The 25,932-nt window shown below is 39.3% G+C and overlaps 1 protein-coding gene across 1 annotated transcript in view; it reads left to right on the top strand.

Moving 5' to 3' along the window:
* The first annotated feature begins 3,306 nt into the window (after positions 1–3,306).
* LOC108620620 (uncharacterized) overlaps positions 3,307–25,932 on the top strand; it is a 35,110-nt gene continuing 12,484 nt past the window's right edge. The window contains 2 exon segments of the mRNA XM_089468651.1: positions 3,307–3,703; positions 23,743–24,157. Coding sequence (XP_089324777.1) covers positions 23,987–24,157 — 171 coding nt within the window. The 5' untranslated portion in view covers positions 3,307–3,703; positions 23,743–23,986.

The raw sequence follows: 25,932 nt of genomic DNA, 5'->3' as shown, positions 1-25,932 counted from the left end.
ATGCCTAATCATACTTTGACACAATCTGACACAGCAGTGAATAATTAGCCAAGAGATGTGATTATATTCATAATTAAACCCTGATTATGGCCAGGGCCCTTAAATTTCGACATAAAAATGCAATTGGCTAAATAAATGCCTACATAATTGTGATCAGCCGCACATCCGCCAACTAATTTAATGGGCCAACACAATGAGCCTTTTTTTTCGGCCTGATAAACCCATCGACCGAATGAAGTGGGCTCAAATTAAATGTGAATTATAATCGCCGCCCGAAAGTATGCTTTGAATTATTTCCAACTGCCAACTGCTGACTTTAAACGTTTCTCTGGCACAAGCTCAGGCGGGTGCTCCCCGTAACAAAATAAATATAAATAAAATTCTGCCTCGGCCATGTGGCAATTTAAGTTATAATTTGCAAATAAATCTAATTTTGTGTGTGGCAGAGGGTCAACGACGAGCCGAGGCAACTGCTGATAAAAAGAATGAGAATGAAAACCATTTAAAAATGAAGCCGAGCAGGAGGCGAGACGCCAAGTGAAGGGCTTTCAAATTAAGAGAGCATTAAAATACTATTTGAGTGTGAAGAATGTGAAGAGAATAAATCTCAAATTGAATATAATTAAATGAAATCATACTGAGGCACGCTTCACATTCATTTCAAAACAGTTTCGTAGCTTAAGCAAATGCAAAACTGAAATGAAAATCTCTTGGCGCTTGCACAGAACTTTCTGTTAATACAAATACTTGCAACTGGCCAAGAAAAATATTACTAAATTGTTTTCCCACTCACAAGTTCACTGCTTTGTTTGCCGCCTCCTCTGGCGGCAGGCGCACAGCCACTGCCACAGCCTCAGCCTCAGCCACCACCACAACCACAGCCAGTGCCAGTGCCAGTGCCACATTGCCATCTTCGCTTTTAACTTACATATTTCTCTTGTTTTCGTCTGACAGCAATGATTGCTTTGGCAAACTGCCACCAATCTGCAGCTTCCTCTCAACGGGTCTTAGCTGCCGCCTTCTGCCCGCTGTACACATAGCCAGTGGCTACAGCATCGCGCATCGTGGATTTCAGGGCTCAAGGCGCTGCCTTTGAAGCTGGCGTCGTTTTCTACGTCGCCGCCATCAACGCCTCGCAAAAGTAAAAGCTAAGCAAAGCAAAGCAAAGCGGAGCTGAGCTCAGCCCCATGTCACATATTATGTTATTTTTTTCATTTCTTGGCAAGTGGGGAGCAATGCAATGCTTTTTAAATACCAAAATGAACATGTCAGAGTAAACACGAGAAGCGTGAGAAAGCCACGGATACCCTGTAATCGGCGTAGAATGGGAATAAAAATTTCGTTAAGTGATAAAGAAGATAAATAATGAAATTAATGAAATATATATATACTCTTCCTTCTTATAAACATCATACCCGCTTTTAGCCATTTCTTCAAGTTACAGGGTATACAAAGAAACTGAGAGCATTAACTACAAAGAGCAGCCAGTGGCCGGAGCCATCATTGCCTCAAGGCGACTGCTGGTGGTTTCTGCTTCTTATGCTCCCGCTGCTACTACTGCTGCTCCTGCTCCTGCTGCTCATGCTCCTGCTGTTGCTCCTGCCAAGCCGTCAACGCTATTGTCGTCGTCTTCACTTCAACTTTATCCTTTCGCGTGCCCTTCTTTGTTTCTTCTTTTCTTGCTGCGGCTGTTGTTTGCTGTTTAACGAAGCAAATCAACAAATTGTAATGATGCCGAGCGGCGAAGATTGTTCTGCGACGCTTGCACTTTTCGCCATTGGCTCCCGCTCCCCAAACACTTGGCCCTACACAAGCGAAACTGAATCTGAATGTGAACCGGAGCCCGCAGTCCTTTTTGCATGGCTCGCTCCACTTGGGACGCAGTGTAGCGTAAAATGAATTGAGACATTCATTTCGAAACCCAAAAAAAAAAAAAAAAAAAAACACACACATAAAAAGCCAGAAAAAAACAAAAACAACAAAAAACTGAAAACAAAAAACCGCAGGCTGAGAACCCTTGCAAACTTTTCCAGCAACTAGCACTAGCACTACGGTCATTACCACACACACACACACATACACATGCACACACACACAGAGGCCCACGTCTACACCTACACTTTCACACATACGCACAAAGCTGTGAATGCAAAAGTGGCAAAGTTTCACAGCACTCAGCAAATGCCCGAGGGCAGCTGTTGTGCATTCAGGTGTGAAGTTTTTGGTCGGCGCACAAAAGTATGCTACAAATAATTAAATCATGCAAAGGTTAGCGCAACTTTTTAGCACGACATGCCAGTTGAACGGCTGCGACGCGACGGGGCAGTGCCAGCCGCTGAGCAGCTGAGCAGGTGGGCAGGTGGGCAGGTGGGCGGGTGAGCGAGCGGGCCATACACTGCGTAGACAAGTTCAATGCCGCATTTGAGGCCTTGTCAGCCTGTCAGATAGTTGGCGATTGTCTAATCGATATTTATATTTGCTTTTCAGCAAAGGGTTCCAGCATTTGCATATGCCAAATACACAATGAACGACAACAGGGGTGCGGAGAGGCGCGGTCCACGCGCGGGTCCCCCAAGTGCCCAGCAGCCATATTGGCCTGCCTTTTTTACAAGTGCTCTCGCTGGCATTTCCGTTTCCGCTTCCCTTTCTAATAGAAATAAAAAATCAAATGTTGACTTTTGCATAGACATTTCAATGCACTTCCTGCAAAAACACGTCCAATGCTGGGCTAACAATCGAGGTATTGCAGGATGAGACTTGACATTATATAACACCCATTATTATTATTTAAAAAACAGTTACGGAAGCCTGTGCAAGTAAGCACTAAGTGCCTTGTGCAGCTGCAAACGTAAGTCCTAATTTAATATGCCCCATAAAAGGAACTTATCGAAACTGCACTGGCAGCCTGGGGCCACACGAGCACTCCAAGATAGATTGCAGTTTATTTGCTTGGCTGACGGTGGCCCATAAATTATGAGAAGCAAATGATTTGCATGCAGTTTTTCTTGCATTCGCCTTCGTCCGCTGGCCGCTGCACGCTGGCCGGGTATACCTATGCGGAGAAAAAAGCATAGGACGGGCTAGTCTAGTGAGGAATGAAGCCATAAATAAACCATGCGTTGGTCTGCCTTTGGCTTCGACTGTGTGCGCCTTCAAAACAATTGGCGGCAAACAACAATCGAGCGGCCGAATGGCCAATAGCAAATTGGTCGAAACGGATGCCAGCATTGGTCGAAAACAGACGAGCGCGCTCTCGTGAAAGCTCCATGCCGAAAGCTTTCACGTTCTGGCCTTAAATACTGGCGCGCTGATAAAACGCAAAACAGTTGCCGTTTCGTACGCGTTGCCAACGCAGCAGCAGCAGCAGCTAACCGTGTATATAGGTGTGTGTGTGTGTGCGTTAGAAATTGAACGTAAAGGCATAACAAAAACCGTTGCCTACTTTTGAGCGCCAAGCTAAAAAGCGCTGATCTAAGCGTACGGCCAAACAATTGCCGGCAAAGTGCATAACGGTGCATATGATTCGTGGAAAACAAAATAAGAAAATAAACAAACAAACATACTGGGCTTACACAATTTTATGCGAGTGCCCCGAGGCAAAGTTCTGTTGATGCAACAGCAAGTGAGCCGCAAGTGAAAGGTGAAAGCGCAAAGTGCAAAGAAGATTTTTATTTTTGAAATACAATTGCCAAAGACCTGCTGGGTAAGTAGCTCAAGCTGAAGCTGAAGCTTAAGCATAGCGTTAATTAGTGCTTATGTTTCACAAGGGATTTGGGTAATTAAACAGGACGCTGTAATAAAAAGAAAATTTAGAATAGGATAACACGCTTACCTTCGCTAAGTTCTACAGCTTAGCTAATTAATTAATATGTATGAGCTCAGTCAGAGAGATTTGTTTAAAAGTACTTGAATTAAAGCTTAATAGCTCTGGCTAATAAACTGAATGTTAGTAAAAATTCATTTGATAAGTGCAATTTTCATTTAAATTGTGGTTAGTATAAAGCCTGCAGGCAAAACTTTGCATCTAAAAATATTAAAATTTCTCTATAAAATTTCTGCTAATGTCAAATTGATATTCGTTTGACTTGCAAATATGTTTTATTCAGAAGTTTCTTAGACGTTTGGCGAGAAATTTGTGGCTGCAGCAGACTGAAATAATTTTTGATGTGTGGACATTTCATTTAAATTGATTTTTAAAAATTCTCTCGAGTGTATGAAAGCATCATCTTGAAGAAATTCATTTAAAGGACTTTACGTGAATTACGAGCGCCATGCCCTCATGCTCCTGTTCATGCCAAACATAAACATTTTGTGAAGCGTGTAACTCCTGCTGAGCCCCGCATACGGCAATGAGAAAAACTGCCCAAAACATGCACAGAAATCACTCAGAAAAATGTTGACAAAAAATTCCCAGCGGAGTTACGCGAAGGCGGCAATTTTACGGCAGTTTGGCTTTGCCAGACGACAGACGCATCCTTTAAAGCCTACACGTGCGAATGGGCTCAGTCAGAGCGACAGGGAGAGATAGAGAGAAGAGGGAGAGAGAAAGAGAGAGAGAGCTAGCAGCATAAACAAAAATGGCAATGCTCAAGTGGCGCAGCGCTTAACACAAATTAGACGCACTTAATTACAGCGCAAACAGTCGCCGGGAGTGGCCGTAAAATGTGCGATGCAAACGCTTAAACCGCAGAAGAAGAACAAAAAAAAAACAGAAATTAAATGAATTGAAGCCGTCGGCTGCCTTCAGCCAGGGGCAGACCAACAGCGAGATAGTGAGAGAGACAGAAATAGCTGGCGATTGAGGAGCTGACATGGGGGGTGGTGGGTGGGAGATGGCAAGTTTCAATTTCAGCCCACAACTTGCGGCTTAAAACTCAATTAAATGAATTGTCAAAAATTTAATTACATTTCATTTGATTCCACCTTAAAGCAGAGCACAAAAATAAATTTGAAGCATATCTCATTTTCAATTTAAGCTAAACACAACCTAAAATAAGATATTTTAATAGTTTTAATAAGAGTTAGTAGTTCTAGTTAGCTAAAGAATTTATTTAATGAATGTCATATTTCATATTATGAAATGATGTAGGAAATTGTAGGAAACTTTATATTCTGCCCTTACTGGGTTCACTTAAGTTACATATTCCACATAATATACTCGTCTCTTCATTACATATTTGGTTACATAATCTTGAGAGTTACATAAAATCCATCTATAATTGAAGCCACAGCCAGAAGCTTGGGTCTACATTCAGATTGGTTCCCTGGAATGGCAGTCAGACTAGTGCTGCCTCTCTCTGCTCCGTTGCATTTGATTGTTGTAGGGCACTTGAAGTTGTGTAGAGCAATATCTGTAATACTTGAGCAACTGGAACTTTGAGCTGCCAGTGCAGGCCATAATCCATGCCGAAAGGCGAACTACGAACTGCGCTGGCAAAAACTTTGCAGGGCATTTAACAACCCTTTTGCCAAATAACCAAATGCTGCCCTTCGACAACAGCAACAGCAACAGCAACAACAAGAGCAGGAATGGGCATATCCTGTTCCGTTCTGCAGATAGCCTACAATACTTGGTAACGCCCCTTTATCTGGCAAACAATACGCTCATTAGCTGTTGGAGCTGCCTTATTTTGGGGCCTCCTGCTGCCACTGCGCCTAGGCTCAGACGACGTCAAATGCTAAGCAAAGTTTTCTTAATTTCGCTGCCGCACACATAAAATAATATTTTTGTTCTCGGCAAACTTTGCTCGCAATTAAGTTGTAAGTGCCAGCAACTGGCCTAAGGCGCTCCCCCTGCCTGCCCCTTTCCTTGTCACTCTCTCTCTCTCTCTCTCTCTCTCTCTCTCTCGCCTGCCGTGAATGAAGTCATTCGTTTTAATTATTTAGATTGGCCATAAGCCAGCCCAGCGAGTCCAACCAGGCATCTGGCATCGCCCAATACCGAAAACTGAAATGAACAAAATGTTGCGAGGCAAATCATAAAACTGAGTGCCAATATCTGCTGCACTTCGCTCCAACTTTTCCACTCCGGCTGTCCCCGCCGAGCTGAATGCTCGAAACTGTTGACAAAGTAATGCAAGTGCGGAATGAATATGCAAATGGCTCAAGAGATTGACTGCCCCCAAACTAAGTGCGATCGACCCCAGCTGCCGGTGCTGCTCCAGTTGCAGCGCCAACTCGCATTGCCAACAAGTAAGGCCACTTTATTTAAGTTTTTCCTGTGGCATAAACCTCTCAGTTGGCCTCGAATTGTTGCCAATGCGTACAACTTTGGAATGGAAATCGTGGCACTTTGTACGCACTTCTGCCACCAATAAAATTCCGAAAAAAAACTTTGCCAGTGTCAATGTGCGAAATCCTTAAAGGATAACAGCCAACGAAGAAGCGGAAGAAGAAGAAGCTGCACAAACTTAAGCTGCAATTCATTTTGAAATGCGAATGAATGAATGAAGTAGTTTCGATGTCTTAATTCACTGTTTCCCATTTCGCTGAGATGGGCAAAAGCGAAGATATCTGCCATGAAGGACATTTATATTTATTGCTTGATATGCCACGAAAAGAATATATAAATAAAATATATAAATAATTATTCAAACAATTAAATGAAAATATCGTTAAACATGGCTTTAAATAAACAAAAATATCTATATATAGTTTTTACAAATAAAAAGAAATATTTAAATATAGTTTATAATTGAATAAAGTAAATACATTAATGTATAGCTAAATGAGAAAGGGTTAAATCAATAAAATATTCTAAATAAAAATAAAAAATATTTATAAATGAAATAATCATATATATTTTAATAAATAAAAAGGGATATATAATTAAAGTATATGGTTGAATCGAGTAAATACATTATAACTGTTCTTGTTTAGCTTTCTTTTAAGGTATTTACTAGATTTATTTTAATATTATATCATAAATCAATAAAAATAAAATTCACACAAAAGCATTAATAAAAACATATAAAAAAAATTTTTTAACTCAACAAAATATATAAATAAATATGTCAAAATATATATAAACAACAAAGCTTTAAATAAAAAATAAATATTATCAATAATATACAAACTTATAAACATATAAAATAAGGCCTTGCCATAAAAAAAGTAAATATAAAAAGTATTAATAAATATTTTAAAATATAGCTCAACCACAAAACCCTATATCAATAAAAAAAAAAAAAATACAAATATTAAATAAAATACACCAAATACAGCCAAGCATTAAGTCCTTGCATCAATAGAAATTTTCCAGACATATTGTTTACCTACACAAATAAAATACAAAGATTTATTTGCATCTACGCTAAGCAATGTCGTGTACCCAAAAAGTAGTTTTCCAATTTATTTCACCAATCGAACACGTAGTCAGCCTCCGTGCATATATTTCATCTCGAATACAATAACAAACTGCAATGAAAGTCGAGCTCGTTGTGCATTTGCATAAACTCTTAGCGCCTTTTCAGCGCCTCAAGTTTTCCGGGGGGTGGCGGCAGTTTAGAACAATCCGAACTCAGCTCAAGTCATAAACATAAAATGCTTGGCAATGAAATGCCAAAACAATAAATAATAAAATAAAACGCGGCCAGGACAAAAATCAAAAGCGAACAACAACAGCAGAGTAAAAAAGAAAAAAGAATAACAGGAAGCAGAGCGAGAGAGATATAAAACGGATTTCTATGGCGAAAAAGGAAATTAAATATTCACGTATGAAAAATTGAGGCGAGGAAATGGCGCATACTAAATTATAAAAGCCAAATAAATGTGCCAACGGAATTTGGCGATTGATTAGGCTGGGCGAGGAGGGAGGCGCAGGGCAATGCTCTGCTACGACTAATTAAAACTCACCAAAAAAAAAAAAGAATGGGGTCTATTAGGCGTCGCTTGGTTCCTGCTCAACCACACGCAGAGCCATTAATTTATTTTTATGTTTACCATAATTTCTTCTTTTGTTTTGTTGTTGTTGTTGCTGTTGTTGTTATCGCAGCGGCAATATTTGTTTTCAGTTTCTGCTTCTTGGCAAAAACAAAAGGGCGACAGAACACGCAGCACAGCACCAAGGAGCCAAGGCAGAGGGCTTTAATGATGCGCCTTAACCAATACCAAATATTGGGCGCTGACCTGGAAAGACCAAAAATCTCTCTCCTGGGCATACCCAGTGCCCATCTATACGAATGTCTCTCTGTCTGTCTGTATGCATGTATGTGTGCGTGTATGTGTGTGCATAAATATTTGTGAAGGCAACTTTGAGTCTCCCCCGCTTGCCAGCTGAGTAATTTGAATACGTATGCATACTTAATTTGCCACGGCTTTGGCTTTGACTACGGCTACGGATGGCTTTCACCAGCTACGCCGGCTGAACGAGCCAGTGGCAATCGTACACTACATTATTGATTGGATATTTGTGCGGGAATTTAATAATATATGCTAATTTGGTATAACACTCGACTCTAAATTGCCGAGCCAATGGCTCAAGTAGCTTTAACTAGCAGTTGGCAATTCAGAGTTGTCTCGAAATATACTCAATAAATAATATGCTGCAGAGTGAGAGATAAATTGTAGATATTGTTGATCAAGCATATACATATATCTAAATATATACAGTGAATATGTTTTCCTATAGTGCCTTTCCACACTTTTTATTTAATAACTACTTTAGTTAATTATACATACTCTATAATTTTGTTGGCATTTCGATAGGCAGTCCATCATGGAACAGTTCTTGTCAAATTACTTCATCATTCACATATACATATATATATATATATATATATATATATATATATATATATATATATATATATATATATATATATATATATATATATATATATAGTATATGTAGCCTTTGCTTATATGTCAGAGAACGTATTGTTTTCTATCAAAATTCAACAAACTTTTGGCATTTTCCCGAAAGAAATTAATAGCCGCACATTTGAGTATTGGGGCGAGCATGTTTCATTTGATTGATTTCCTTATCTATCAATACATAATATATCGACAGTTTCACGGCTGAAAACTGATGCTGATGACGGAACAAGGTCATCATCGAACAGAGCCAGAGCATTGTCGACACCTCCCTCCCTGCCTCCCCTGGGCAGCTGTTGAAGTCAAATGACTTGAGCGGCTGTCCAAATGATGGGCTCAATGGCAAGGGCAAAGGCAAAGACGAGACGAATATACCATGGCCTACATTGAGCTCACAGAAAGGGAAAATATTGTTAACAAGTCTGCAAAAACTGAAACCAGCTAAAAATCTTTTTTGTTATTATTAAAGGTATATCGAAGTAAATATATATACGCAATATTTTTAATGCATACAAATAATATAACTATATACTAAGGGCGAGTGCCCAAAAGGCTCATAAAGTCAGCAGATGCCAGGAATAAAATGTTTGCCTGCAGCTGTGGTGGAGCAGCAGCCCCGTCCAGAGCTTCTGCTGCTCCAGCTCTGCTCTGAAGTTGCCGTAAAACCCACTTGACTTCCTCCCAGCACTTAATCAGTCAAATTTTATGCGTTGCGCAAATAGAGCACCCAGAACAAGAAAAAAGAGAGCAGAGCAGAGCAGAGCTGAGCAGAGCAGACAGCCGCCGTCTTGGCTAGTGTCTGGCAGCAGCTGTTGACAAGGGGCTTTAATTGCTTTTAGCTTTTTTCTCGCTCTCTCTTTGTTTTTGGTACGAGGGGCACATAATAATATGTTATTAAACTCGCGTTGCATGTCTTAAAGCCTGACAGCCCGAAAGTTTCAGCTTTGCTAGTGCAATTACACTAAGTGGGCCTTAATGTGGCACCAAGTGCTGCGTGCTGCGTGCTGTGTGCTGCATGCCCCCTGCGGCCGCCCCACACTCACGGCAACATCATCATGAGCCCAACAAGACGCTGCAAGTCATTTTAGTGGTTTAGCAAAAAGTTGCCTACAACTAAACTTTGCATTTGCCCATCTGCCAGAAACTTGCTCCAAAAACCAAAGACAGACAGACAGACAAAGAGTGAAAGAGAGGCGAGGAGTGCGAGTGAGAGACAGTTTTAAAAGCGGACATTTGTTGACAGTTTCAGTTAGGTTTGACATACCCTATTGTCCCTGTTGTTGGCTTAGCCCCAACTCAGCCTTGCTGCAATTCAGTTTAGTGTGTGGCAAATTATTTTGTGGCCCATGCTTCGCTTTAGAGCTTCGACTCTGGCTCAGCTAGATAAAGTTTCTCTTGTCGCACAAGGAGTCGCTCTGCCTGCTGCAATGGATTCTAAAGGAAGTTCAAATTTGATTCTATATGTATGTATCCAGAAGAAAAACATATTTTATATCAAATATCTATCTTTAGCCATTTGTAGGGCATCTTATCTTCGGTTAAAAGTTTTCTTTTGTTTCATCTAATTCGTAGCTCTTTTGTCTTTACAGAATTTGTGGTTGAATTCGTGGCTTGGCGAAATTTGATTTGCATGTTGAGATGTGTCAAATGTTTTTCTATTGGTCCTTTTGGGCCAAGCAAAGGGAATGAGAGATTGACTGGCAACTGCCTGATTGAGTTAGAAAATATTTATGTAATAAACTTGATTTAAGCTCTGTTTGATTTAAGTGAACTCTTTTGACAATTTACAGCTGACTTAGTTCGATGTTCACTTCACTCTCTTGAGATAGCCGAAATCCTCTTAAATATGTATCTATTACAGTGAATTCACGCAATTCCAGCTAACCAAAGGCTGTTAAATAACTTGCCTGCTTTTAAGCCATTTAACATTCGCTGGGGATGGCAAATTGTGGCCTTTTCCAATTAGCATGAGTCAGCGCTGCTCTTAATGCTCATCCTTACAAATTAATTTTTTCTACTTTTTTTTTGGTAAAATAAGTTTGAGCACAACTTTTACGACTCATGAGAATTTTGAACTCGCATTCATTTGGGGGGCGTGCGCGCTTGAGAGGGCCTTTCAACGGCCTGAGCCTATTTCAGCGTTGATTTATGTCAACCGCAGAGTAAAGTTTACTTAACCGTATCTGATGCGGCTGCGCTTTGCATATAAACCTATATGGCCTAGACGCGCCAGCCATAAAAGTCTTTGATTAAATGAAACCATTTATTACGTAGGTAAAGACAATGTCATGACACCTCTTTGCCGCTCGAGTGAGAGCGAGTGGGCAGAGAGGGAGGTAGTCAAAGAGGGGGAGCGAGTGCGCGGCTTAGAGGCGGAACATAAAACAATTTCTTTAAAAGTCACGAGCACACGCAGAGTTATGACAATTCGCGTTAAATGCCAAGACACTACGTTCCGTGCCGAGCCGAGCTGTACTCCGGCGTAGCACACCACGCCATGCCGCTGATTCGCGCCAGGGCTCCGGGTAAACACAAACAAATTTTTAAATTTGTAAACACGCGCCAAACGAGCACCGACAGTAGCAAATCCAAGACCCGAAAACCAACTTAGTCCCCAGCCACTTGACTAGTCAACAGACGACGCAGCGTTCCGCGCTCACTCAAACACAGACGCACTCGTGTGTATGAGTGTGTGTGTAATATGTGTTGGTAACAGGAAATCCGCAATTTTTGGAATTTCTTGCATGAGCTAAAATGAAATAAACATGCCTGCTCGATGCGCACATCAGTTCTGGTTAGTTTCCATCCAGGCCGATTCAGCGCAATTTCATCAAATTTTTCGTTTGCGGCCGCTTCGAAACTTTTATGGCAACATGACTCGACGATCTGATTAACAAAGTTCACTTTGACATGTTTCAAAATTCAGAAATAGCTAAGCGACTATAAATATCTGACCTTTTGCCGCGCAGTATGAACATGAATCTTTTGCAAAAGAAAGGCACCCACCTTGAATAGAAAATTGAAGAGTTTGCGAGTTTTTTTTTTTTTTTTTTTTTTGTTAGCCTTTGTCGTCATGGCAAGTGTTGCAATTTTGTATAGTCAAGTGGCAGCTGTAACGACTCTGCCATTATATTATTGGAACATTTTTGATTAGGCGCAAACACCAGCACTCCGCACGCCTCCCGCCTGCCTTCAGCTTAAGCGTTTAATGGCGCACTCGGCGTATGCGTAATATTGCCTGCTCATATGCCACGCATATTTGCATAATTTGTCTGCCAAGCAGCACACACACAATCTAGCACGCACACATACACACTGCCATCATTTAGCCAGCTGAGCTGTCGGAGTTAGTAAATTGCACATACGCCCCGTATGCCGTAGTCACATTAGGATTTGTGTTTCAGTCAAAGGTCGCAGCAAGGTATGACCAACGTGAAGATACCTCCTCAGGTTTACATATATTACTATCTGCATGATTGATGCCATAAGCAAAAACGAGACAGCAATATGCTTAGCTATAAATTTTAATTTTAATGTAAATTTAAGGAGCTCCATCTTTTATGCATTCTCTGTCAAATTTGTCATACCCCATGTATGTGAATCTCTCATGGATATTGTGTGGCCAAGGCATTGTTAGGTCGTGCCTTAGCTTATTTGGCTGGCGCCGCGCTAAGTGTCTGCTGCAGTGTCAGACGCGCACTCACTGACAAATTGAGCCTGATGTGCGCAAACAGGCAAAGGGTCTAGGAAATGAATAGAGCTGCTTGAGTGGATAATGCGGCTCTGACAGACTGGAATGTGCAGCAGCAACAGGTAATGCAGAGACACGGCAAGAGACAGACCAAATCCTGACAGTCATAGGGTCTATCAGCCATTTAAATAGCTTCGATTCTATTGCTGTCTTTGGTCTAATTCAAATGAGCTAGCATAGCATAATTAATTATGTCATTAATGGGCTTTCAGCTTTAGTTCATGATTTCTGCTTTATTAATTAAATTATTAATTTTCTTTTATGCTGCTGCTGATGCTGCTGCTGCTTGCCTTTTGCTGATCTAGTTGTCTTGCTCGTCGCTTCGCATGTTTCTCGTGGCCATCCATTAATAAGCGCTGACAACGGCAGCAGCTGCTGTTGGCCCTAACTGCAGAAACATTAACTTGGCCAAAGAACTTCATTATGCTGTGGGGCCAATAAATCTTTCGAATTGGCTACCTTTTGACTGTAGGCCAAAGCCAACAATGAATCATAATGCGCAAACATGGCAAACACCTTCAGCAGCAATGGGGTTGGGTTGGCTGGTGGGAGGGCTGGGACGAGCGGCACTCATACGCCCTGTGGCACATGCAAGCTCGATGGCAACTTGCGGCCAGCTCTCAATGTTATGGCGTGTCGACAGAGCAAGCAATAAAGCGTAGCATAAATTAGCCAAATAAGCAGGCGGCTAACAAAGTGAAACAAAAGCAAAACACAAAACTTTAATGTTTGGCTAGGCAAACACAAAGTCAGGGCTAGGCACATACAAACGCAATAATAAACCTATATACATAAATATAAATATGTATATGTGTATATATGTATATATATATATTGTATGCACAGCCTGCGGGCAGGACGTAACCGAGTTTTTTGGGCATCCAACTTGCGTAATAAGGCTCTTGTATTGTTATTATTATTATTGTTGTGCTTATGCTGGCTGGCTGTAGTTGCTTATTATAAAAAATGATACACACACAGAGTGAGAGAGCAAGAGAGAGAGAGCAAGTGTGTGTGTGGGAATGAGAGAGAGAGTGAGAGTAAGCGCAAGATATGAGCATAAGCCATAACCGAAAGGGCAATCATGAAATGTCTTTATGTGGCGATTATCTGCACATAACCGACGCCAATGTGCAATTAACTGGCGAAAGGGGCGTATGCTTAATGCCACACCCAAACACACACCCAGTGTGACACCCACACAGATAGAGAGACATATACGTATACATAATAAATACAGCAAATCAGAGCTTGTGTTGCTAATGGCAGCTTTGACTTAGGCTTAAGTCAAAAGCCGCTTTTATTTTTAGTTAGTGTTTATCTCTAATGTCGACACCTGCTCATAAAACTTAAATTTCCCAGCCACTAAGCACCAGCTCTACTCTGACACCCCCTCCCCCCGCCCTCTCCCACCACTCCCAGAAGAAAATAAACAGCCCCAAGTTGATTTCCCTATCGTAGCTGAATTTAATACAATTTTCACACATTTCATGTTTCTGTCGACCATCTGAGCTTTTTCAATTTAATTTGGAAAATTATTTCATACATTCATATCCCGAGCTCATCAAATTGTATGGAAAAGTTAATAACATCAGGTCAAGTTTTTCTTTTACTATTTTTTTTTTTCTACACAAGCCGGAAAGAATGGGGCGTGATGTGGTGGGTGGCTGGTGCGCTGGACATCCTGTAGATGTAGATGATGTGTCCTGGCAGCTGGCAGCCGGCCAATATTTATCCAACTATCTGCGGCTATTCGGGGTTTTTGAGCTTCGGGCTTCAGACTTTCGACTCTTGACTCTGGACTTTGGACTTTGGGTTTGTTTGCCATTTTTTAAGCTGAACTGTAAATGAGATTTTGCCCATTTGCTTTGCGCTTGTCTTTCTCATTCATTTCTGCCCTTTGGCTTTCAAATAGCAATTTGACGCACAGCTTTAACCATCGCTTTGACCATTGCCAACACAACACCCATTGCACCACCAACCAACACCACTGACGACTGCCACGAGCCACTGCACTAATAATCAACTCTCTGCCGGTAGTTGCAAGTGTTACAGTTGCACAAGATTCAATTAAGGGGTATTCCCTTACAGACTGCACCAAAACCTAGAGCTGAAAGCGAAGCTCTTCAATTATATTCTAGAGCGGCGTAGGGCATAGAAAAATATAGATAAATTTAAAGTGTGGACAAAAAAAAAAAAAAAATATATATATATATATATATATATATATATGTCGGAGATGGCTCTGAATTCTCGTGCTCCATAATAACTTCTTAATTTCAGTAGGCGATATTTGTTCTTTTGCTTTTTGAACGCAGCGAGTCGCAATTGTCTCGTTGTTACCTCTGCTGTCCTCAGACTAAAAGCCACGTACGCACAGCCTCAACGCTCGTGCTTCTCTTCCTCTTTACATAACAACTACAATCGCGCCACACTCGGCCGAGGCATCTCTCTCGCTCTCGGGCCTCGTTCTCGGCATAGAATTTACCGCTAACCGACATTCCTCAGTCATCATTTACTTTGCTTATTGCATTGTACATAGTAGTAACACAGCTCGTTGCTATGAAGTTTTACAACATCGCAATACCGTGTCAGACTCACTGACGTGGCAACGCAGCATTATATTGCTACGTCATCAACATTTTACATTCATGTTATTAACATAACATGCTCCTGTTATGTCAAATTCTCATGTTAATTACATAAATCTCTGACACGGCCTTCCTGACGATTACACGTCCTCGTGTATGAAATTAAACACTCTGACTAGAATCATATCTTTTTTTTTTTTTTTTTTTTAATCAAAATAAGCCAATTCTTTTACATGGTTTCATCATTCAACACAACATATTCGCTTCATTTAAACATTTACATTAATTTACAATTAAATCTTTCTGTTCATTACCCGCATAATAATTACTCAATCTTATTACACATTTTTCAAATATCTTCAAATGTTAGTTAATACAAATAAACTCAACCATTTGGATTTCATGTTTGTCTTACATCTACATATTTAGATCTTCAAATGTCAGCGTTACGGAAAATTCATTTACATTTTCAAAGTACATCGTACCCTTCCGTAACAACTCGCCCATTTGGCTTTCCATCAAATGACAGTTTGGCAGGATATCACTCAAATTTAGTAGCTCGTACTCTTCTGCGCAAACCCGACCATTTGGCTTTCCATCAAATGACAGTTTGGCAGGATATCACTCAAATTCAGTAGCTTGTACTCTTCTGCGCAAACCCGACCATTTGGCTTTCCATTTTATCATACCACAGTTAAACAGGCTCTTGCCGCCACTCTGCGACGATATGTACCACATGTACCTTGATCTCTCACTAGATCAACTGTCCGCCATGAACAATTTCAGCCTTCACCAGCGTGAACATTGACACTTGAACCTAGCCCCTGTGTATGATGTCCTCCACACCTTCTAGGTGGCAGAGGTAACCTTTTGACCAGCGTCTGTTTCACCGTGGTCAATGTCGTCAAACATTTCTCTTTCGACTTGCTTATCGGGTAATGCTCGTAAAAATTCATGCGAATACTTATATTTTCTTTTATTTGTTAATGATTTCAAAATGTAACGGTCACCTTCTAGCAATTCAGTCACTACAAATGGTCCCTTAAATTTTGGATCCAATTTTGTCTGATGCCGCTCTTCACTTTTTAACAAAACATAATCACCAACTTTGTATTGCCTTATTTTTGCCTTGTTTTTATCTACTCTATTTTTGTCATACTCGGCATTCCTGACCATATTCTCTTTAGCTTTAATTCTCGCTTCATTACGATCAATTTTCGTTTCTTCACCGATAGGTAGCATGCCCAAGGGCCTTGCTGCCCTACCGATCAATAACTCTAGTGGACTAAAGTTAGTTACTCTATTGGTCGTGCAATTTATGGCTAACTGTACTTCTTTTAAAGCTTCTTGCCATGTTCGTGAACTTGTTTCCACTGCTGTCAACATACTTTTGATAGTGCTCATCACGCGCTCCACTTGCCCATTAGCTCTACTAGCGCTTGTTGCTATTAAATGCAAATCTATTTTGTTATTTGAACAAAAATCTTTAAAACCGCTACTTGCAAAGCTTCTGCCCTGATCTGCAATAATACGGTTAGGTGCTCCAAAAAGTGCTATAGTTGACTTTACGGCTTCAATGCAATTATTTGTGTCAAGGTTTAACGTGTGATGTAAATGGACAAACTTAGTAAATGCATCTACCTGAACGATGACATATTCTTTAACATCATTTTTGCCACTCAACTTGCCGCTAATATCTATATGTATAGTGTGCCAAGGTATTTCAATTTTGGGAATGGGATGCATTTCCATTTGTATTCTTCCGGACGAAGGCTTAGACAACTTACACGTTATGCAATTCTCTACAAATTTCCTTACATATTTCGTCATGTTTTTAAACCAATATTGCTCAAAGACCTTGTCCAGAGTTTTCTGCCAACCCAAATGCATTATTGCTTCATGCACATGATTAATTACGGACCACTTAAATGCATTCGGAATCACAGGCAGACAACGTGTTTTGCCATTTCGCTGAATAATGCGATACAGCAACCCGGCTCTAATTTCGTATGTTCTTAAAACATCATTTTGGGTTTCCCCAGCATTTAATTGCTTGACTATATCCATTATTTCTGAATCGCGTTGCTGCTCTGCCAATAGCCAATTAACTGTGATTTCTGCTAAGTCCACACGAACTTCTACTTTCTTTACAATTTTGACCTCTTTGGGTAATGGATTTCGAGACAGAAAATCTACATGAGCCATTTGGCTGCCTTTCCGATATTCAACATTGAAATCAAATGATTGTAAGTACGCCCAGCATCGATGCACTCTTGGTGTCAATTCAGCTTTTGTACGGCTTGCTTTTAATGAATTGCAATCAGTATATACGGAAAATTTTGTGCCATGCAAATAATGTCGAAAGTGCTTCACAGCATTGTACACTGCCAGAGTTTCCAACTCATATGAATGATATTTGGATTCTGACGCTGAAGTACATTTGCTGTAGTACTCGACTACTCTACATTTGCCTTCTTGTTTATGCATGAGCATAGCACCATAACCGTACGAGCTAGCATCTGTGTGAAGTTCTATTGGGAGTTGCGGATCAAAAATGATAAGCACTGGGTCACTTGTCAACATGGAAATGATTTTTTGACGTATTTGTTCATGCTCCTCCTTCCAAACAAATCCGCTATTTTTCGCAGTCAAGTGATACAACGGTTTCATTTGTTCAGAAAATCTAGGAACAAACTGCCTGAAATATGAGGCCAGGCCTATAAATTGCCTTAATTGTGTGACACTATTTGGCTTTGGTAAAGCGGACAACGCCTCTATTTTTCTCGGATTTGGTTTTATTTCACCGTTTTTTATATAAAATCCGAGGTACTCAATTCCTGTTCTCAAAAACGCACATTTTTTTATATTAAACGAAAATCCTGCATTTGCCAATGCCTTTAAAACGACTGCCAACCTTTCAAATGCTTGTTCTTTTGATTCTGCCACTATCAAAACATCATCAATGTAAACAACTGCATATGAATATGCCAATTCACCCAAAGCTTTTACAATCGCACGCTGAAACACTGACGAGGCATTCTTAAGGCCAAACGGCATAGCTAAAAATTCGTATTGACCCTCTGGAGTCACAAAAGCGGTTCGCTCAATAGAATCTTCGTGTATGGGTATTTGATAAAACCCACTTGCCATGTCCAGACTGGAAAAATATTTTCCACCTCGTAATCTAGCTATCTGATCTGATATTAATGGAAGGGGATATTTATCAGACACTGTATTCGCATTTAATTCTCGGTAGTCTATACACAATCTATCACTACCATCCTTCTTCTTAACCAATAACATTGGACTAGCAAATGGTGAGTTGCTTGCTCGTATGACATTTTGTTTAATCATTTGCTGGATTTTTCCTCTAACAAGTTCCTTCTCGTCTGCGCTCAGCCTATATGGGCGTCTTTGAACTGTTTTATTTTTATCTAACAACCTAATTTCTAAAGCACCAGTCGATACACGTCTATTTGGTATTCCATCTATAAAATCATTTGAATGCTCAGCAAGTATTTCTTTTAGTTTTCGCCTATCACTTTCATTCAGTTCAACATTATTACCAATTAGATTTTCTAGAAATTTAGTATTACTTTCTTTGTAGGTTTCATTAATTTGTTTTATTTTATAAATGTCAAATTTGTCAGCTTCAATTAAGACACCAAAACCGAGCTGCAAGATTTCTCGACCAATCATTACATTATGCTTCAAGCAATCATCTGCTACTACGTGAAATAATATTTCTAGATTAAATTGAGACACTTGCACTGTAGCCAAAATTTGCAAATGGCTTTTCACAAAATTTTCTCCTATACCTCTTAATATTGTCAGATTATTAATTCGCTTGCCAGATAACTTATTACTTAATGTTTCTTTGATCAAAGAGCACTCGGCGCCCGAGTCAAAGAAAAATGGAAAGAGCTCACCCAGTTGGTACATTTTTCCCTTTGGCTCTATAACTGTACACAAGTTTACTCGCTTCTCAATGCTGCCAGATGATACTTCTCTCTTCAGACAAGCTGATGCAATGTGACCTATGTCGCCGCACTTATAACAAGTCACTCCTGCTCTCTCTCGTCCTGATGTAGAGTGTGGTCGATGTGGCCTTGTATCGGGTTTCTCGTCTGCTTTCTTCTTACGGCACTCGGCTACCTTGTGTCCAGTTTTCCCACAGTAAAAGCATTTGCTAGGAGTTTGCATCTTTTGTCTTTTCCTTTCTGGCTCTGAGCCCGACGGCAGATGATCGCTTCGTTTAAATGCATAAGCTTTTAATTGTTGTTGCATTTCATTACGCGTTTTTACATTTGTTGTAAAAATTAATTTTTGTAATTTTGCGTCAAATTTTGATGCATGTGCCAGCACGACAGCAACAGCAATCTCTTCCAATTTCATCGAATTCCAGTTCGTCAATAATGACGTCACTAATCGGCTAGCGTAAACCGAAATACATTCGTTAGCATTCGGGCGTCCGTTAAGCATATTCGTCAAAAAGGCTGCTGGCGTCTCTATGCCCTCATATCGTTGTATGAACAACTCGCCGAACTCTGGCCAAGTTATGCCAGTGTGACAGATTTGGGCAAGCCACGGTGAAGAGCTCCCCACTAATGCCTTTGTAAGCGCCATTACTAGTGCACTGCCTTCCAGAGGATGCTCAGATAGAATCATATCGGTTGTTCTATACCACGCTAGGGCGTCAGCTCCCGGTGCATCAGGATTGAATATTGGTAGAGTAGTTGTTGTTGTTTTTGCTGCTGTCTGCATTGACTTTAACATCTCCATAAATTTGTTATTTTGCGACTCCAGTATCGCTTCCAGCATGCGTCCTGATATTTCTTGTGGGTGGGGGCATCCCACTTCTGATGTCGGAGATGGCTCTGAATTCTCGTGCTCCATAATAACTTCTTAATTTCAGTAGGCGATATTTGTTCTTTTGCTTTTTGAACGCAGCGAGTCGCAATTGTCTCGTTGTTACCTCTGCTGTCCTCAGACTAAAAGCCACGTACGCACAGCCTCAACGCTCGTGCTTCTCTTCCTCTTTACATAACAACTACAATCGCGCCACACTCGGCCGAGGCATCTCTCTCGCTCTCGGGCCTCGTTCTCGGCATAGAATTTACCGCTAACCGACATTCCTCAGTCATCATTTACTTTGCTTATTGCATTGTACATAGTAGTAACACAGCTCGTTGCTATGAAGTTTTACAACATCGCAATACCGTGTCAGACTCACTGACGTGGCAACGCAGCATTATATTGCTACGTCATCAACATTTTACATTCATGTTATTAACATAACATGCTCCTGTTATGTCAAATTCTCATGTTAATTACATAAATCTCTGACATATATTTATATTTTAATTTTTATTTTTTAATATATATATTACATAAATATATATACAAATTGTAAAGCATTCAAAAAATTACTCTAAAATTCACAGAAAATTTAATCAATTTAAATTGTTCACTACCAAATTAAATAATAAATTATATAAAAATCTAAATTAATTAAAATGTTTATTTTTGTTTATTTGTTGTTTTTATTTTTTTTTAAACTTAAGTATAAATAAATTCTATATACATGCTTAAAAATTATAAAACATTAAAAAATATTCTGAGGTTCATAAAAAATTTACTCATCTAAATATTTCACTGTTAGTCGAAATTAAATAATAAATTATATAAAAATCTGAATCAATTTAATTGTATATTATTTAAATAAAGTAGATAAATGGAAATTTTTTATACTTATATAAATTATGATATTCGTTGTTAGTTAAATTCAATCTCTAAATTAATATCAAATAATAAATTATATAAAAATCCAAGTCAATTAAAATGTATATGTTTTTTTAAAGCGCTTAAGCTAACAAAACTTGTTTTTTTTTTTTTTTTCTACTAAAAAATTTGACGTCAAATTAAATAGCTTAAAGAGCAGATTGTTAAAGATGTAAAGTGAAATTTTATTGCACTGCCGTGTCGAACAGCTGCAGATTTTCACATGAAACTGTTTCTGCACGGCATTTTCTTCGCCTTTTCTCTCTCTTTAATGTGTTTAAATTGAAGCTTTCTGTGTGCTTCTCTGGCCAAGGATTTTTAATGATATTTAGCTCGTTGGCCACACACACATAGAAACACACACACACTTAGTGGCACTTCAGTGGCATTTGGTGTAACGAAGAAAATTGCAATTGACGCCGAGCACAATAAACACTTTTCATGTTGTTCGGAAAACGATGAACGGGCAGCGGCGTGTCTTGCGGCCACTTGGGCGTATACGTAATTAATGATGGCCACGAAATTGTCAGTTTTTGACAAATATCGCTTGATGGGCTGTCCGACTGTGTGGCACTTAATCAAGTCCAGACAAATCTCTAAGAAGCTTTCAATTAGCTGGCGCTTAAATAATTATGTCTAATGCAAAAACTTCTGACATCTGATTGATGGCAAGGATGCTGCCTGTGATGCTGCTGCTGCTGCTGCTCAAGCCGCGCAGCGCCCCTCTTTTTAATAGACAACGCGTAAATGCTAAAGCAAGTTGGCCCGCATTCGCTAAGGCAGCAGTGTGTGCCTGCAAGGACTCTTTGCTTTAGCTGCCACGCTCTGCTGGTCATAGTGAAAGGACTCGGCGCAGCCAACAAGCCAACAACTGTAGCCAGCCCTGCGAAGCCATTCACGATATAGACATATACTATATATAGTATGTATATGCAATGTTTACAGTGTCATAAAATATCAGCAACAAATGCGAAACCAAAACAAACAATGGCCAAAGCCAAAAACAAAGCGCTAGACAAATAAGAAATGAAGAGCAGAAAGAAACAAACAAACAAAAAATTGAAGAAAAAAAAAAGGAAAATAGATGAAAGCATCTTTAGAAAATTATCCGCTGAAAGCCAAATGCTAGCAGCATATGTGTGGTCACTCCACTGACCTGTAAAACTATGTGACTTTACGACTTGTCAGCTAGACTTTGACTTGGAGTTAGTTAAGAAATCAGGGACGCTCACAGGGCTGGGGCAATTGAAATGCAAACTGAATAAGATCGAGACCAATGTTGGGTTTGGGAAAGGATTTTTTCATTTCAAATTTAAATTAGAAAATCTTTAATAATTATAAATATTAAATTATTATTATAATATATTATTTTTGTATATTTAATTCCTTAATCATTTCTCATTCCGTTACCTTTTACATTTACCTTTATCTTTATCTTTATCTTTATCTTTACCTATTTACATTTACTCTTTTGCAACTATTTCACATATATCTACTCCAATCTCGCCTAAGCTCTTCTCGTCTAAGCAATCGTCTGTTTGTCTGTCTGTTAAACCATTTCATTCCTCAATGTTGTGCAATGTTGCTTAAAAGGTTTTGTGTTTTATTCTCGCATAGATTCGCCTCGAGTCAAGTGGCAAATGCATATTGCAAGCATCAAGTGCTTTCCCATCAGGCAAAACTCATCTGGCTAAAATACAGAGACAATGTGCCACTCGAACTCCACTTGCTCACACACAGGCACACACTCACACACGCACATACACAGTCACAATCTGACACACACAAGTCCTCTGAGAGCAGAACATGAAAATCAATAAAAAAAAAAAAAAAACGAAAAAAATATCACATTACATACTTCACTCGCTTTGTTTTCGGTTTCATGCGGCACTCACGCTTTTTTCTTTGTTATTGGCTTTGCGTTTTTATTGTATGTATGTGCTTTGTGTCGATTTCGATTTTGGCGGCCGCGCTGGCGTATGATTGATTTTGGGCCGCGCCAGGCCATGTCGTCGTACTCAATGACTAGGCACAAAAGTGTTGCATAACTAAAGGCGCCGGCAGCGAATACAAATTGCAATCTCAGCGTTGACATATAGCAAACGAACAGCAGCCACGGCAACAGCAACAGCAACAGCCACGGCAACAGCAACAGCAACAGCGGCTGCCATCAAAGAGCTTCACGAATTGCCAGTCAACAAATTCGATTCAATAAGCGACGCCTAACATGGCCTGCATCCAATTTTTCGTTTTGCTTTTCTTTTCATATTTGTCTTGTTTTTTTCATATCTGTGGGCGACATTTTTGCGTTGCGTATGCATGAATGTGGGCGTGGCCTAAGCCGATCAGTATGCGAGCCTACATTTGTGCACGGCAATTCCTTCGAATTGTTGGCTTGCTTCTAAGCGGATTACATGGCCGAGTGATTGGCTTGAATTCCAGTTAAAAGCTAAAAAAACAAAAAAAAAGAAAAGCAAACCAAAAGCAAAAAAAAAAAAAGATGCAAATACATTGATGCGCATCGAAATTGTATATTGAATTTTGATTGTAAATCGGAAATCAATGTGTAATGGCATAAAGATGAAAAAGTCACATCGCTCATAAACGAAATCTGCCAAAAGCGAAAAAAAGAGAAAAGTTGAAATCAAATAGATGCAACAAATTGATTCAGGGAAATGGAATACCATTAATATTTGAGTCTGAAATATGCAACTGAGCAGATGCACACGCACACACGCACAGATATTCAGTGGTCACGATTTAACGCAATATTTAAAATTCGATTTTTATCTTGCATTTTTGCAGGGCAACAACAGCAACAACAACATCATCATCATCATCATCATCAGCAGCAGCAGCAGCAGCAGGAGTCACGCAGGCGTCGCTAATGGGCGGTTACGCAACTCTACCTCAACAGCAGCCACGAGAACCAACAGCAACAGCAGCAGCAGCAACGGCAGCAGCAGCAGCAACATCCCAATAGCCACAATAACAACAATTGCAGCTGCAGCTGCAGCACACGCTACGTATTTGTTGCAATGTCCACGTAATGCATACAAAACACAAAAGTTGCATTTCAGTTGCCAACGCCAACGCTGCCAGCAGTGAGAAAATGAAGTCGGTTATCCTGTATCCGTACGGACCGCTGACGGGCGGCGCGCGCTGCTGCCGCATGTTGCATGCCAAAAATTTGGCCATAACAAGTGCAATTTACACAATTGTAAGTGCGAAACGACAATTCTAGTTATTAACTCGCATGCTGCTCACCTCACATGGTGTCCGACCGCCGGCCCACAGGGCGTATGCGCAATGTTCGGTGCGAAACTGTTTGGCGGAGGCTCCCCGTGGCATTATTTGCCACACTTCAACGTAATTAAAAACAATTGCCACTCGTGTTGAATGCATTTTTATCACAATTCACTTTCATATATCTGACGCCAATGAGCGAAACTCATTTATTTGACTTGTTAATAAGCGATTAATGGGCGTATTTATAGAGCAATAATTTTGTCTCTTTCACAAACAGTTCTTGGAATTTAATATACATTACCATTATCAAATTAAACCAGTTCATTTTCCATGTAATACTTTTTGTTAATTGATACGTTTACATATTTATTTAGTACATTAATCTTAAAAATTTTTCACATAAAGAAAATTAATAAATAAAAAAAATTATATAAATATAGAGCATTATATATTATTGATTTTTCAAAATAAACTTATTACCGCTCAGCTCCTTTATTACCATACCAAAAAAAAAATAACAAATATTTTTTAAGATATTCATATATTTTTATTTATCTATATTTATATATTTATATTATCTAAAATTTTTATTGCATTCAAAGTTGAATTAACTATAAAAAATATGTTTTTAAAAACCTTAAATAATTTTTTTTATATTTTCCGTCTTTATATTTCATTAATTTAATTTAATTAAACAGCTGTTTATTTTTATTCTTTTTTTGGTTTTACTTATTTATTCTTTGTTTTACTTATTTATTTATTTTATTTTATTTATTTATTATTATTTTACTTATTTAGTATTATTGTTATTATTATTATAATTTTTATTTATTTATTTATTTTTTTTTTTTTTATTTTTTATTTTAATTATTTATATTATAGCATTTTACTTGATGCTAACTGAAACTAAAGCAAAAATAAATTTTTGTAGTATGTCCCATAGAGTTCTTTAAAAATTATGTAAACTAGATAAATACAGACGTAGTCAGACGTACTGACATATGATACTGAGCTGGTGAACAGAACTATTTATACACGTATCATTTGTTGACATAACTGAGTTCACAAACTATCAAGCCCCGTTGCTGTTATATTTAATGATAACAAAACATGTCAATTCATTTGTGTTTTATCATTTAAAACTACAGCTGTAAGCAACGCCATAATTTAGAAATAAATGCTTATAGCAATTAACATTAGCATTTCTGTTCATTTACCAAACGAACTCTCATTAAGATCTGTATCTGCTGGGCGTATAAAGCGTACGAGCTGTAGAGCAGGAGCAGGAGCAGCAGCAGGAGCAGAAGCAGAAGCAGAAGCAGCAGCAGAAGCATGACCAGAAGCAGAAGCAGTAGCAGGAGTCTTGCTGGACTCACTTCACTTCATATTGCGCCTTATAAATTGCAATTACATGACGCTCATTATGGCATTTAATTTATGTTAATGGACGAATCGTGCATGGGATTTTTATATAGGTACTCCCGACTCAACAATGGGCACTAAATGCAATACCAGCAGCAACAACAACAACGAAAACTGCACTGCAATTTACGTATACAAATTATGTGCATGGAACTAGGCAGTAGAGTTTGTTGTTGTCGTTGCTGTTGTTTTTTCGTTGTTGCCTTTTCAAGTACCTGGCGCTTGGCATCCGCAATTAGTGGCACGCTTTATTGTTGCCGGGGCAGCAAGAGTTCAGTGCCGTAGTTGAAGTGGCCAGGGGTAGTCACGAAACATTATAAATAA

The sequence above is a fragment of the Drosophila arizonae genome, chromosome 4, assembly GCF_054131065.1.
Source record: "Drosophila arizonae isolate 15081-1271.41 chromosome 4, UAZ_ARI_1.0, whole genome shotgun sequence".
Lineage (NCBI taxonomy): Eukaryota > Metazoa > Arthropoda > Insecta > Diptera > Drosophilidae > Drosophila > Drosophila arizonae.
Note: the sequence above shows the minus strand (reverse complement) of the source record. Positions and strands in the feature narration are given on the sequence as shown.